Source organism: Scardinius erythrophthalmus (assembly GCF_964197995.2).
Source record: "Scardinius erythrophthalmus genome assembly, chromosome: 24".
In the NCBI taxonomy this organism is placed as follows: domain Eukaryota; kingdom Metazoa; phylum Chordata; class Actinopteri; order Cypriniformes; family Leuciscidae; genus Scardinius; species Scardinius erythrophthalmus.
In genome coordinates this window covers 11,128,435-11,144,588 of record NC_138244.1, presented here as the reverse complement: position 1 = coordinate 11,144,588, position 16,154 = coordinate 11,128,435, and the positions used below count along the sequence as shown (strand labels likewise).

Sequence of the window (16,154 nt, the reverse complement as noted above, 5' to 3'; positions counted from 1 at the left end):
TTTTTTTCTAATTTGATCAATTTCAAGCGTAAAATACCACTTTACATTCATGTGCAATTTAATTATAATGGCCTATATGTCCATATACATGATAATTTAGTCAAGAGAACTTACGCTGAGCCTCAGAAGTCCAAGCCATCAGCAGGACCAGCCCAAACACCAAACACAAAGAAGATGCCCTCATGGTTTCTGATCTGAAGTTAAAAGTTGATCTGGAAGCTTGATAATCGTTGTAGATGTCTGAGACGATCTGTGTCTGCTTTGCATTTTTAAATGCCTTCGAAAGTGATGCAAGATAGAAACTCAGATGTGTGGTTAGATAAGGACAATGTATTGCAGCCCCCCACCTCTTCTTCAAAGCCTACACGGATAATCACATTTGCTATTGGCTTTCTGCTTTTTGCAAGAAGAGATTGTGAGGTGATAAAATGCTGGTGTCACAAGTTTACAGCAATGATACACATCTTCAGACTGTACAATTTTTTTTTGCTGATGCCCATTAAAAGAAAAAGTCATACTTATTCTATTTATTTATGTTTTACTTGTTTAACATTCAGTGCAAAATAATTTCTGCTTTACTTTTGTACCTTCCTTTATGTCCAAACCACATACAGACTATAATTCCTCTGGGGCTATTCCATACGGTAAATTCACGATGCGACTTTTTCCACCCGTCAGCAGTTGCATAGGAAAAAAAAGTTCATGCTCACTGCATTTATTTTCAATAAGCAAATATTAAATATGGAAACGTGATGAAGTACATAATTATAATTCTTTGTGATAACTTTCATGTATAATTAATTAACAAAAAGACAGATCTCTAACTCATCAGAATCATTTAAGCAATTTCAACTTTTTTGAATAAGCAATACGAGATTAAACTCCAGTGAGTTTAATATATTTTAAGTTGAAATGATTTACAAACAATCTGATTCAACTTTAAAACTGAATTTAAGTTAAGTTGAAATAGGTGGATTTTTTTTACAGTGAATATGCATCAATATTTCATGGCATTATGGAGGTTCAGGGCAAATATGAATTCATACATAGTCATGTATAACTATATTTATTATATAAATATGATATGTATTATTTAATCATTGACATTTTATAATAACTTATTAAAGAATAAATTATGATTTAATTTGAATCTTGATTTAAACATTATGATTATTCTTATGCTACTACTAATACTAACAATACATTGAAATAAAATAAAATTCTAATATTTACTTTATATAGGCTACATAATATTGAATTAATTTAGGCCTAGATGATTATTAAATTGCCTATATTGTATTAAATCTTTTTATCTATTTTTTTATTTTATTTTTTTTTATCAAGATCCCACACAAGTTTTATCTCGTGTTTTTTATGGTGGTTTATTTAGTGCCGTTATTTGTGGAAAAAATCTAAACCAAAAAAGAAACCCCCTTTCTGTTCTTATTATCAAACTGTGACATCTACGTTCTTTCTGACATTGATGTGAGGTTTTTTCCACTTAGAAGTCTTCAGTGTTTAGCATTTCTCTCTGTCCATATGAATTTTCAACTTTCTTTTAAGAAAATCTTGATCTGTTTATAGTGATACTCTTTACATACATGGTCATTCTCTTGCAAACCTTGCAAAGTCAAGTTAAGTTGTAAGATAAAGGTGATGCATCTCAGCATCTCAGCAAGCATATGCGCTGCCTGATAATGATCAGCACTTTTGGCCTGTGGTTTGTTTTACGATATGTACCCTCATTTTCATGTGCGGCAAATGGCATACGTGCAAATATTGTACTAGGATGTGTAAATGTATGAATATGTATATCCGTATCAGTCACATAATCATCCATAGCTCACAAACTGTGCATGTATATTTGTTTTCAGCAGTATTCACGGTTTCACTTTATTTTGATGGCCCCTTTAACACATTCTGTTGACTATAAGTAGCGTCGCACCTACATGTCTACTAACTCTCATTAGAGTGTTAATATTAGCAGACTGGTTGGGTTAGGGTTCGAATAAGTTGACATGTAGTTGCAAAGTTACGTATAGTCAGTAGAATGTCTGTTGGAGAAGCATCACAATAAAGAGTTAGTAAATATTAAGAAGACAGTCTACTAATACTCTAGTGAAAGTTAGTTGACATGTACTTGCAAAGTTACGTATAGTGAACAGAATGTTCAAAAGGGACCATCAAAATAAAGTGTTACCATATTCACAAATGGAAATGTTTGATAATTAATTAGAATATCATATAGATCTGCTAAATATGCTAATTTATCATGAATGATTTAGCAGAACTACCAACAGTGTGTGACAATTAATTTCCAAAGTGACATGATAAAGCATGACTCATTTTGTCTTTTAACAGCTTAGTAATGTACAGTGCACAATGCATGTGATTTAACTCTTATTAGTCCCACGCATGGTTTAGAGACTTAACTCTCTCTTCAGGGTTTTCAGCTTTAATGCAATGCTCTCTTAAAGTTACTACATACAATCACAGTATAAAGGCTAATCCACTTAATCTAAATTAATCTTGTAAATATTTGACATATTCCCCTCACATAAGAATTAGTTGAATTAGTTTTCACCAGAGGAGCAGAACGGAATTTTAGTTCACTGGAACAGACCGTCATTATTCTGAGAAACATATCCTTCTGAAACTCTCACCTACATTTCACAAACATTCTGCGGTGGCTATTTATTGCACAGAAATTTTGCTGTTAAAGTTTTTGTTAAAATACATGCAGCAAACCATTAACCAAACCAGAATTCAAACCAGATCGTTATCTCAGTAATGTGTTGTTACAGGGACCTTAATATAAAGTGTAACCATAAATAAATTACATAGGCCATGTTACGTATTATATGTTGAAGGAAATGCAGTTATGTTGGCTTGATAACACCAAAACACTGAAATGCGTTTTAAACGTAATATTCTTCATCTTCTTCTGAGACTAAAATGTCTTAGCTTAAGTTATAGTTCAAATTTGGGTCAGACCTTCAGACTGTTCTGACTTGGTATATGCTAGATCTTTTCTAACTGATCTGACATATGATTTTGTTAAAGGAGAACTTCGTAACTTTTTTAACTTAATAAAACTGTCTAGAAATCATTTGGATGGTTAAACAACCTGGGGTGCGTTTCCCGAAAGCATCGTTGGCCAACTATGGTCGCAAGTTCCGTCGTTACCAATAGAGTTCAATGGACATTGCGATGAACTTGCGACCATAGTTGGCCAACGATGCTTTCGGGAAACGTACCCCTGTTCTGGTGATATTGGTGACTTTCCCCACTCCCCCCAGCGTTCCCAGGCGGAAAACCAACCTTGCAACTTGGGGACTACAGTCCCGGCAAAATAGAAATTGGAAGTCTCGTGAGAAGCGAGAACGAGAACGAGCGCGAAACACGAATCGCTTTATGGCAATTCAACATAAACACACACGCATGTATGATGTATTACCAGATTACCCACCTCGGTAGACATAGCTCCACACGATACAGTTGGCTTGCTCCGATCAAAACAAACGCACATGAGCAGCGGTAGAGAGGGGGAGGAGGCCGCCGCAAGTGAGTTTTTTACGACCGTGTTGTGAAATATACGCCCCCCCACAGCTGTAGGGGGAGCTCGTGGGGAAAACATGCGACAACAAAAGGGAAAATCAGCGAAGAAGTGACTAGAGTTCGCTAGAGTTGCCGAGTTCTCCTTTAAATGGACGAAAAGTCCCATAGACTTTCATTCAGGGAGTCAAGACTTTTAATAAGACAGTTAAACTTATACCCCCGGTTTTACAGACAACTCTTAAACCTATAGTCTCAGACCAAAATGCATGCTTGAGCTGTTTTAACTGAAAGCAACTTGCACTGACATATCTTAAAATATATCAGTGTCATTGTTTTGTCTCAAGATGCACACCAGTAAATGTTTTTTTTTCTTCTAAAGTACGTTTATAAAAAGCTACTTAAATGCTGTGAAACCGGGCCATAGAGTTTTTAGGCTTCATCCACCAAATTTCTATCACTAGCAAAGCCTTGCAATTTCTTTGGGACATGCTAGCAACATGCTAATTTATGCTAGCAACGTCTTAAAGCATGCTCGCAACATGGTAATTCATGACAACAATGTGTTGAACATGCTAGCAACAGGCTAATTCATGTTAGCAATTCCTTAAATATGCTAGTGACATGCTAATACATGCTAATTAATGTTAGCAATGTTCTAAAACTTGCTAGCAACATGCTAATACATGCAAGCAACACGCTAATACATGCTAGCAATGTACTAAAACGTGCTAGCAATATGCTTATTTATGTTAAATGTGTTAAACTATAGACTGTGAAAAAAATATGGTCGTAGATTCCGTGGCGTCACCCGTAGGTTTCTGAAGAGCATTTCTGAAGCCCAAAGTAGGCGCAGCCGGCCATCGCCATCTTGGCAGCCGCCACGGGTCACTCCCGGCTAAACGAAAATGGGCAAAAAGACGGGATTAGCTGAGTTGACATGACGGCTAACAGACAGCAGAAAAACAGCTAGTGACAGCAGTGGCAATCCACCTTTAACTCAAGTGGGCATGCCCTTAATTATGCAGAACTTTAAGGCTTAATATAATTTAAATGGATGAGTTATAAAAAAAATCACCCCTCTCACAGTTGTCATGAAGGGCAAAATTAGACATATAGACCAAACCCATTTTTTGTACCAGGCAGTAAACATCTTTTTTTTCTGCTGTAAAGTAGGGCATATGTCTTTTGGAGCCTGTCTCTATAGCGGCCAGTCGATGAATTGCAGTTTAAGTCACTTCCGTGTAGGATTCAAGAGAGAGACCAGAAGGTTGCCGCTTGGTTAAAACATGCTAATTCATGCTAGCAATGTGCTAAAACACGCTAACAATGTATTAAAACATGTTAGCAATGTGTTAATTCATGCTAGAAACATGTTAGCATTGTGCTAAACATGCTAGTAACATGTAAGCAATGTGCTGAATCATGCTAGCAATGTGTCAAAGCATGTTAACAACACGCTAAAACCTTATCTTTCTCGCTATCTTTCTATTTATCTATCGATTTGTTTTTCTGATGCACTGTTGTCTTCAAAACCCTTAAACTAACAGTTTTTCTGAATTGCTAAAACCCCATTCTCTGAACCAAATTCCCAATAGCCTAAACCAATTTGTCGAATAAATCACTCTTTCTGTAGAACCTTAAACAAGTTCAGGCAGTTAGACACCATTTTCACATCTCATGCACTCTTTTTTTTGTGTGTGTGCAAAATCCTAAACACATTCTCACCCATTAAAAAAACATTTTGCACTGTGATGCACTTGTGTTGCAAAACGCTAAACACAGGCAGGCAGGCAGAAGTTAAACAACTAAAACACAGTTGTCATACACAACGACTCAAAATTGTTCACACTTAGGCCTATTTCTGATGTGATCAAACCAACTGTACCAAATTAAGCCTGTTCAGATCACACAGGCGCAATCATTCCATAAACATAGATGTTGAGGGAGAGAGGGGAGAGAGGGAGAGACGATCTGAGAGGGAGAGGAGGAAGAGTATGTGTAAGAGGTGGTTGATGAGGAGGACGAGGGTGAGGACGAGAAAGAGCAAGGTGTGAACAGTGTTGTCAAAGCTGGATCTGGCACACTAAAGGGTTTTCCACGCCTGTGATGTGGACAGTGTCCTCAGGTCTGAGTCTGACTCAAAACGAAGATGTGATGCTGAGGCAGAATGAATATCTCACTGAATATCTTAGTAGTTGCACAACTCTTTTGAGTGTACTGTGACACACATTTATCTAGCCTAGTCCCCACTTAAAGGGATAGTTCACCCAAAAATGAAAATTCTGTGATCATTTACTCTCCCTCAAGTTGGTCCAAACCTGTATGACTTTCTTTCTTCTGCTGAACACAAAAGAAGATATTTTGAAGAAAGTCGGTAACCAAATGTCTGATGGACCCCATTGACTTCCATAGTAGGAAAAAAAATACTATGGACGTCAATGGGGACCAGCAACTGTTTGATTACCAACCTTCTTTAAAATATCTTCTTTTGTGTATAGCAGAAGAAAGAAAGTCATACAGGTTTGGAACAACTTAAGGGAGTAAATGATCACAGAATTCTCATTTTTGGGTAAACTATCCCTTTAACAAGAAATTCAATCAATGTAGCTCAGCCGCACCAGAAGAGGTCGCCAGTAAAACCTCCTCCGCTTTTTTGCAGCTCGCTGTAACCTCTGCGCATGCGCACTCACTGCGCGTCTCTTCCCTCCCCGCAGGATCAAACTGCTGCTTGTCCGCGCCACCGAAACGCCGAGCCGACAATGGCACAACTGGTGGGACCTCTCCGTAAAGAGCTCGCCGACTCCCTCTCCTCATGCCGGGTGTTGGTGGTCGGGGCGGGAGGTATCGGTTGCGAGCTGCTGAAAAACTTGGTGCTCACCGGCTTTAAGAATATTGAAGTGGTAAGTTGGAGGAAGGCGGGACTCTCTTTGTGCTGCATGAATCAGGCCCCATTATCACCGACCCTCATTTATAATAATCTACAATGAAAATGAGAGTCATGGACTGTATATAACAATGTATTACACGTTGCATTAAGCGTTTTAATAGAGTAATGCTGTTCGTCTCATCGTAAACATACAGAACAGATTTTTTTCTTTGGCGCCATGCTCTGTGACGTAAAATATCCCTTGAAAACATTGACCATTGTGGCCATACTTTACGCGAAATTACCATAGTTTCCCCGGGTCATCACGCAAAAAGGTGCTTTTTCTATTAAAAAAATATTTTAAAATGCAATTTTCTTTAAATATGAAATCTGATATATAACATTTATACATGATATCCGACAAAGAATGTGTTAATAACCAGCTTCTTGCCATCTCTAAATTTATGTTATGATATATAAACTCTATGTCTCTTCTAAGTAACTGGGTTGATAGTAGCAGGATTGTTTTGTAGTTTATTCAGCCATTATTCATATTGTACACACGCTTATGAAACGTAAAGGTGTTTATTAGATGGAATTATTTAAATTTTCAGTTATGAATAATTAGATGTTTACTGTACAAAATCATGGTAACAGGGTTGATTATTAAAGAAAGTTTCCTACTGACAAATGGGAACAAGCACAAAGTGTTAAAAAGCGTGTATGTCCTGAAAGAACGCTTGATTATATCAGTGTTTTATTTATTTATGTAATTGTACATAATTTTATTTAGGCAGTTTTACTATTGTACACAACCTGATAACTGTTAGGGTGTCTTTAAAATGCTTGGTGGGTTCATGGTGATATTAGGGTTTTCACTAACAATTTGTTCTGTTTTTTTTTTTTTTTTTTTTTTTTTTTTTTGGCAGATTGACCTGGACACCATTGATGTCAGCAACCTCAACAGACAGTTCCTGTTTCAGAAGAAACATGTTGGGAAGTCCAAAGCTCAGGTAAATGGAAAACCTGACTTCAACTCGTGTGTGATTTAGAAATATCCACCAGACATTGACGACTTGGTGTGTTTCAGGTTGCCAAGGAGAGCGTGCTTCGGTTTTGCCCATCTGCGAACATCACTGCCTACCATGACAGCATCATGAAGTGAGTCCAGTTACGTTATTGCCTAGATAAAGACTTATCTTATGAACATGTCTCTGGTTACTGTATCAAACTCTAATTCTTTGTCCAAAAAGTTTGATCTCCATTGTTGTTGTCTTTGCTCATTGCAGCCCAGACTACAATGTGGAATTCTTCAGGAATTTCCAACTTGTCATGAACGCTTTGGACAACAGAGGTATGATTTATTCAGCAAATCTGAAGGAACACTATCTTAATTCCATCTTAAATGTGTGTTTTCTGTTGTCCTTGCAGCGGCCAGGAATCACGTCAACAGAATGTGTTTGGCTGCTGACATTCCCCTCATCGAGAGCGGCACGGCTGGCTATCTGGGACAGGTCACAGTTATCAAGAAGGCAAGGCTCTTCTATTAAATCAACTTTTTTTGTATATTTATTTCAGTGTGCTCTTGGCATTCATGTTTTGTAAATTTCCAAACTGCAGGGTCAGACGGAATGCTACGAGTGCCAGCCTAAACCTACACAGAAAACCTTTCCAGGTTGCACCATTCGCAACACGCCCTCTGAACCCATTCACTGCATTGTGTGGGCCAAATATCTCTTCAAGTAAGTTCTCTACGATAACATCTGTCCCGTCTCATCTCAGTGACTAAACTGATGTAGCTCCTAATCTAGGGCCTAATCCATGTTTTGCGTTCTGTTTTTTTCTATTCTGTTTTTAGTGTTAAGTTTTAATAATTAAAAAGTATTTCTAATCAACTGACTTTATAATTGTTTTTTACTTTAAAACAATTTTATAATGTTTTAATATTTTTATTATAATAATAATAGTGTGAAATGTTTTGTTTTTTCCCAAAAATTCTTTTTCTATATTCTTTGTTTTATAATTTAATACAAATGTATTATCAAAAATGATGGAAATCAAATTAATGTGTAATACTTTGCCACATTAATCTTTTAAATGATCAAATGAAATTTGAACAAGTCCTTTAATTTTTTGGTAAACAGTGTTGCACAACAGTTGTTTACAGTTTAAATTCAAATATGGATGAAATATTGTGTGATATTCTTTCATTTTTTATTAGTATTATTATTACTTTGAGAAGTACATTGTACTGTACAATGGTAATATATTTCTGCTATAGTTTTTTATTTCAAACCAAACATTTTTTTGGCTGGTTGTGGTGGAAAACCTTTGAGTTTCTGTGTAGCTGGTGATATTTTTGTCAAGTGAAATGCTGTATGAATACAGGCCTGTTGTGGGTGGATTATCTTGGTTTTGAGAGCTAATTAAATTGCCCTAAGCTTACATGTCATATATTGAATTGCTCCCATAGTCAGCTTTTTGGCGAAGAGGATGCGGATCAGGAGGTATCGCCCGACACGGCTGACCCCGAGGCTGCTTGTGAGTAGCCGCACATTTACAACAACTTATTTACTACTACAATGGTGATTATTTGTGTGGTAGGGTGCTTTTATATATACTTGAGCAAAAAATAATGTACGATTTGTTGTATCGAATCCAGAAACTACCTTTATATTTATTTATGGAAACTTGTTCTGTCGAGTATGTACTGCAAGTTAACTAATTCTCAACATGCTGTCGTTTTTTATTGGGACGGTTTGATGAAAATATGCTTGTGCATTGTTTATCAACCACAGGGAACCTCGCAGATGCAGCAGCCCGAGCTACAGCCTCAGATCAGGACGGAGACATCAAGCGGGTGTCCACTAAAGAGTGGGCTCGCTCAACAGGCTACGATCCCGTCAAACTCTTCAACAAGGTGCAAGCTCTTTTGCAAGCTTGGCGTTTAGGGGTGTAACAATACACTTGTGTCACGATACGATACTGAACTCGCGATACAATACTATTGCGATACTTTAAGCCAAAATAAAGAAGAGGGTTATTACTTCTAAGACATTTGGTAACAAGTTAACAAATTTACTGTTGATTAAAATGCATAATTTGGTATAAACTTGGAGTTTGTCTTGCATGCACAGGGCAGTGGTGAAACCAGAATAAAAAACCTGAACCTGAAAAGCCTTATGAATTAAAAGAATCATGTTAGACACACATACTTTTAGTCATGATTTTTGAATATTCAATAAGTTGTTTAATTATAGAATATCGAATAGATATGGGGATTTTTGGGGAAGACAAAAATCGCACTGTTTTCGGTGGTGACGCATTCATAACCAGAGGTTGACGCTGCCAATAACGCACCTAAAATGTCAATCAACTCTGTGACATGCTAGTTCGAAAATATGTGAAATAAGAGGCTGCCCCCGACTAAAGTTTTTTTTCTAGTCGACTTGTAGTTGTTCATTTACGCCATTAGTCAACTTTTCGCATATTTATATTAATTTAATTACTTAAATATATTTTGGAGAGAATACTAAATAATGAGCGGTTAAGATATATATATATATATATATATTAGGGCTGGGGAAAAAATCGATTTGATTTAAAAATCGAGTTGGTAGGTCAAATCGATTCATATTTTCAAAAAATCGATTTTTTTGATTTTTTTTTCTCCCCCTCTTCTATATAGCGTACAATACATACATTTTGCATTCGCCAAATCTTCCTTCAGGGTTTCCGTAGAACGCTCCCTGCGGCGCAGCCCTCGATGCTTCACGACATCGCGACAAAAAGACTAGCATGTTTAATTTTTTAACGGTCCTCCACGACGACGAGTGAGGGAGTGAGTGAGTGAGGGAGTGAGTGAGTGAGGGAGTGAGGGAGTGAGTGAGTGAGGGAGAGTGAGTGAGAGTGTGTTCACGAGTGAGTGAGTGAGTGAGTGAGTGAGAGTGTGTTCACGAGTGAGTGAGTGAGTGAGCGAGCGAGCAAGCGAGTGAGTGTGACTGTGTGTGTGCGCGAGAGTGTGTGAGTGAGTGTGTGTGTGTGTGTGTGTGTATGAGAGAGAGAGAGTGCGCGCGTGTATGTGCGAGTGAGTGAGTGTGTAGTGAGTGAGTGAGTGTGTGTGTGTGTGTAGGCTATGTGAGTGAGCTTGTGTAGCCTATATGTGCGAGTGAATGAGTGTGTGAGACGGCTCGCGATGACTGGTCGTAAAACAACGTGTAGTCTGACTGTTTCTCATGTTTCTTGTCCACGACATGACAAGATTTTTAGGAGTCAAAATCGTGTAATCTGACAGTGACTATCGTAACAGACAAACAAAATTTTGTTTATGTTGATGCACTTTAATTAAATACAATATATATATATATATATATATATATATATATATATATATATATATATAAATAGCCTATTACGCACTCAACCGCATGCATAAAGCTTGCCACAAAGAACCAGTAAAAGTAATGATTATGAATGTGTCAGATATAGCAAGGAGACATTTTAATTATTTTATATTGTCTGCTATATTTGCTTCTTATTTAGTAAATCCAGACATTTAATTGATGAAACATTGATTAAAATAAAGATGCAATTTATACAAAATGAAGTTCACTTTAAAGAAAGGCTTTCTACACAATGAAATTTAATGAAGTAATTTAATGAAATATTCATCGAATATTATTTTTGTTTAAAATGCCCATCCCTAATACTTTCACAGATATAAATAATGTATGCACTTTTTTTTAGATCAATTGACTTTAAATGAGGGACAGAAATCTTAATTTGTGTTTAGAAGATGAATGAAAATCTTGAGTGAGTACATGACAGAATTTACATTTTTGGGTGAATTACAATTTAGAAATACAGTAAAGTAAGTCTTGGATAAAACTAAGTAGTATCGCAAATCATATTGTTTACATCAAAGATACATGTCATCGGCTTTTTTAATATCTCTATATTACGATGTATCGTCACACCCCTACTGACATTACATCATTATCCAGTCCGTTCTTTTAGAAGCGGTCTAAAAGTGATCTTGTGCTTCCTTTCAGCTTTTTAAAGATGACATTATGTATCTGTTGACCATGGATAAGTTGTGGAAAAAGAGGAAAGCCCCATTACCTCTAGACTGGGTGGAAATCCAGCAGCATGGTGAGTCTGTTGACAAGTTAAATCTAGTTATGTAAACAAATATATGAAATTTAAAACTGTGTTTAATGAGACTGTATGGTGTGTGTAAAAGCATGTTCTCAGGAGGAGGCCTGTGGCACAGGTCTGAAGGACCAGCAGGTGTTGGGTGTTCTGGGTTACGCTCAGCTCTTCCAACGCAGTGTAGAAACTCTCCGATCTCAGCTGAGAGAGAAGGGTGAGGGTGCGGAGCTAGTCTGGGACAAGGTGAGTTTCCACAAAATGGCTTGAATTGTCCAAAAGTTATGGTTATGTGAACGGGTTCAACAACCAATACACTCAGTGGTCAGGCCAATGTGAGCGTCCAACAGAAGTAATTCAAAATGTTTATGGTTTCTACAGAAATATTAAGCTCCACAACTGATTTTAACATTGATCATAAGAAATGTTTCTAGTGCAGCAAAAATCAGCTTATTTAAATGATTTCTGAAGGATCATGTGACACTGAAGACTGGAGTAATGATGCAGATATTTTTTTATATAATTTATATAAAAAAAATCATCGCTATCTGTCAATTTCTATATATTTATTCAAAATAAAAGAAATGCAGTTTTAATTTCTAATTATTAAAGATTGTTCAGCATGAATTTAAATTTGTGGTGCTATTTTCAGGATGATCCTCCAGCCATGGACTTCGTAACAGCAGCTTCAAACTTGCGAATGAACGTCTTCAGCATGAACATGAAAAGCCGCTTTGATGTCAAATGTAAGTGATTTCAAGGCTGTGTGGCCATTGTGATTGTCTTATATTATTTGAAATTCTTTTTAGTTGTGGTTTAAAAACAATATTTTGGCACTTTTCCACTGCATGGTACGGCACACTTTTAGGGGTTTTCCACTGTGTACAATACCTAGTACCTGGTACTTTTTTTTAGTGCCACCTCGGTTGAGGTTTTCAAACGAGCCCTACCGATACTAAAATGTGACACTGCAGTTCACCAATTGGTTAGAGAGACCGTCACACGCAACTTGGAAAAAAAAGAAATGGCTGTATCTTGGTCGGTAGACGAGGTGGCGGCCCACCCTATTATCCCACCCACTTTGAAGCAGTACTAAACTGCAGTGGAAAAGCAAACCGAGCCCAAGTAAAGCGAGCCGAGTCGTACCACGCAGTGGAAAAGCGCCATTTGTTGCTTTTAGAGTGAGACAAAACTGTTTTTTTTTTTTTGTCCCTAATTGGCTTTATAAAGTTGTTGTAATGCTTTCTTTACCAAGAACTCAACTTTAAATAGATGCATTATGGCCTTATATAACTCAAGAGACCCAGACTCTTTGGCTATGAAACAAATAAACAACATGCTTCAGAATGATGTTTCAATAAAAAGTTGGTTCTGAATTCAATGTGACTTTAAACCATGTCGTCTTTTAGCCATGGCAGGAAACATCATTCCAGCAATAGCCACCACTAATGCTGTCATTGCCGGTCTCATTGTTCTGGAGGGACTCAAAATTCTCAACTCAGACTTCGAACAGTGTCGCACGGTGAGCTTGCGGTTGTTCATGTCAAAGATTATGATCAGAAATTTGACAGCTGAATTGCATCATATCCTGTGTTATCTAACAGATCTTTATATTTCTTTTTCTCACTTGGTTTATATTGATTACATCTCTACAGTTGTGAAGAACATTTTGACCTTTTCCTGTTTTGAAAGTTTTGTCAAGTGGTTTAGTTGGGAGTTATGGCTTTAATTACGGTTTCTCTTTAGATCTTTCTGAACAAGCAGCCGAACCCCAGGAAAAAGCTTCTCGTACCGTGTGCGCTGGATCCTCCCAATCCCAACTGTTACGTGTGTACTAGCAAACCTGAGGTCACAGTCAAACTTAATGTGCACAAAACCATTGTGCAAGCTCTTCAGGACAAGGTACTGACAAGTTTTTCAATGCTCAAGCTTTGTTTTAGATGCTGATCTTTGTGTGACCTCCATGAGAGGTTAAAGTTTGGATTGGAAAGTTCTTATTTATATTCACGGTGGTGCTTTTTCAGATACTGAAGGAGAAGTTTGGCATGGTGGCACCAGATGTGCAAATTGAGGATGGAAAGGGAACAATCCTCATCTCCTCGGAGGAAGGAGAGACAGAAGGTTTGAATGAAGTCTGCCTCTAGAGGGCATCTTTCTCTACTATAACTAAACTCTGAGCTTTGCTTTAATGTTTTGGTGTCTCTGTTTCTCTATAGCAAACAATAACAAGTTTTTGTCCGACTTTGGGATTCGAAACGGGAGCCGTCTTCAAGCAGACGACTTCCTACAGGATTACACACTTCTGGTCAATGTCATTCACAGGTTGGTGTGTTAATTTAGCTAAGCATTTACTACTTGCTCTTTCTTGAACATTAAAATTATTCTTACATGTATTGTAGCGAGGAATTGGAAAAGGATGTTGAGTTTGAAGTAGTGGGTGACGCCCCGGATAAGGCACCAACTCCCAGTGCCCCGGAAGAAGGGAAAAACATTGCCAACGGTAACAAAGATTCTGCCCAGCCTTCTACCTCATCTAAAGGTAAGAACAACATTGATTGCCTGCAAACCTTTGGCAAAACATCAGCTTTTTAAAGGAATACACTTAAAAATGAAAAATATCATTCCAAACCTGCATTTTCAATGGTTCCTCATGCAAAACTATCACATTTCTCCTAAAAACTTGTAAAATAGCACATAGTACTCATACTTGCTTTCTGTCATTTTGGAGTTTTGCATTAAAAAATCCAGTTTTATAGTTTGGAAACAAACAGCTTCAGTTCTGCTGAACATCATCTGTGTTTCACGGGCGGAAGAAAATAATCCAGCATTGCAATGACAGAATTTTAATTTCATCATTGCTGTTTATGAACACACTATTTGTGTTTGCAGCAGCTGCAGAGGATGATGACATCCTCATTGTAGACTCAGACGAAGAACCGTCCTCGAGCACCATGGAAACTTCCCCGGAGTCTAGCAACCGCAAGAGGAAGCATCATGATGCTGAAACCGACGATTCTGCGTCTAAGCGCAAACGCCTCGACCAGCAGCCGGCCGATGATGATGAAGACATCATCGCTCTAGACTAGCATCTTCGACAAGATATCACCTGCCCAACAATAGAGGACTTTCCTCAAGTTGATTTTTTTGTACTGTTTCTCTTACCAAACATGTAAATATATCTGTACAATACGGTTCAAGCTCAATGGATGTCGTCTTTTCCTTCTGTCCTTTGTTTTTTGGGAACAGAAAACGGCTGAGTTATGAACTGCACTCGGTTAGGTTTTCCTCAGATGGACAAAATGCTTTTCAACTTTGTATTTTTTACAAAATGTGTGTCCTGGTATTTTGCAGTGTTTTAGAAAAGCTGACACGGTATTTGAATGCATTTTTCATCTTAAAAACCATATTCCATATTTATTACAGGTTGATTTTGTTGTCAACCTCAGTAATATTTCAAAATAACCAAATCATTGTACAGTAACGCTATTACTGTATGATGGCTTGTCTATCTTCTGTTGCTTTGCTTTAGCACCACAATGAAAAATATTGTGACTTAAAAAAAAAGAAAAAAGAAAGAAAATACACTCAGACAACTATTTATACCATTGTGTTTCATTCTTATATTTTCAGTCTTTAGCAGTATAAATGAGTCTTGCCTCATTTACTGAGCAAACTGAGGGGCTGAATAAAGGACATCATCTCATTTAACCTTTATTCACCATAAAAGCTTCTTGAAAGGGTACAATGTCCTAATTGCACGCTGTTTACATTTAGAATGTTTGACGTAAGAACATTCTGTTTTCACTTATTACTCACGTAGATGTCTAGAGTCCACAGTTCACGTGATAGATGTCGTCATTAGGGTTCACAAGATGCTACATGACCCGTTTACCCTTCCCCTAGTTGGCACCTCAAGTAAAATACAAGGTTTACGTTTTCAGTGGCACATTTTGTGGGTGATGGTCAGTTTTTTTTTTGTTTTTTTTTTTGTCTAGATACTTATTTCCTCCGTCTGCGTGATAAGAAAGTAGTCTTTGCAGAAAAATATATTTTACACGACAAATATGTAATACCATATCGAATACATTTAGAGCAATAATTTAGAAAAGTTAGTTTCGTTAAGGGGGGAAAAAAAGAGACGAGGGAATTTATTCTGCTGTACGCTCACATCGGCCTGGCCATAGTTTTTGAGGTGCATTATGGGATTGAATGAGTTCTCTCGATTTCGATTAATGTTCTTTTTAAGGGTATAGAGCGATTTTTTTACAACATTTTTTCATTAACATAATCATATAAGTTTTAGACAATCAAACTCAAAACAAGTTGCATTTTAAGACGAATTTGCTTTTATCTAAGTATGATTTTTATCATCATTTATTATTGTAAATTCAAATTATGTTGGCTCTATTAGGCATAAAACAACTGAACCGGGATGCATGATATGACAATAAACATAATTAATAAAACGTACATGAAAAAAATAACAAACAGCAATTTGTTCTAAATATTTATTTATAATATTATGGTCACCATAATAACCCAGTTTTAATGTGCATAATTCATTAAATAAATACCCTAAATA

General features: G+C 37.0%; 2 protein-coding genes across 3 annotated transcripts in view; one reads left to right on the top strand and one right to left on the bottom strand.

Moving 5' to 3' along the window:
* LOC308684549 (uncharacterized protein) overlaps window positions 1–16,154 on the bottom strand; it is a 50,993-nt gene that overhangs the window by 750 nt on the left and 34,089 nt on the right. Inside the window, exons 3-4 of the mRNA XM_081355806.1 lie at window positions 4,367–4,453; window positions 115–277 (exon numbers count right to left, since the gene is read on the bottom strand). Coding sequence (XP_081211932.1) covers window positions 115–277; window positions 4,367–4,453 — 250 coding nt within the window. The remainder of the gene's footprint in view (window positions 1–114; window positions 278–4,366; window positions 4,454–16,154) is intronic.
* uba2 (ubiquitin-like modifier activating enzyme 2) lies at window positions 6,178–16,040 on the top strand. Of its 2 annotated transcripts, none has more exons than XM_081355801.1 (17): window positions 6,178–6,458; window positions 7,354–7,437; window positions 7,515–7,585; window positions 7,714–7,778; window positions 7,856–7,956; window positions 8,045–8,166; window positions 8,898–8,965; window positions 9,223–9,344; window positions 11,476–11,575; window positions 11,667–11,818; window positions 12,225–12,318; window positions 12,982–13,094; window positions 13,319–13,474; window positions 13,597–13,693; window positions 13,789–13,894; window positions 13,972–14,111; window positions 14,462–16,040. In XM_081355801.1, exons 1-17 carry the CDS (start codon window positions 6,237–6,239, stop codon window positions 14,656–14,658), a joined length of 2,010 nt encoding a protein of 669 aa, XP_081211927.1. In that variant the 5' UTR covers window positions 6,178–6,236; the 3' UTR covers window positions 14,659–16,040. The 2 variants fall into 2 exon arrangements, with proteins under 2 accessions (XP_081211927.1, XP_081211928.1); XM_081355802.1 differs by having other exon boundaries at window positions 6,247–6,458; window positions 14,465–16,040.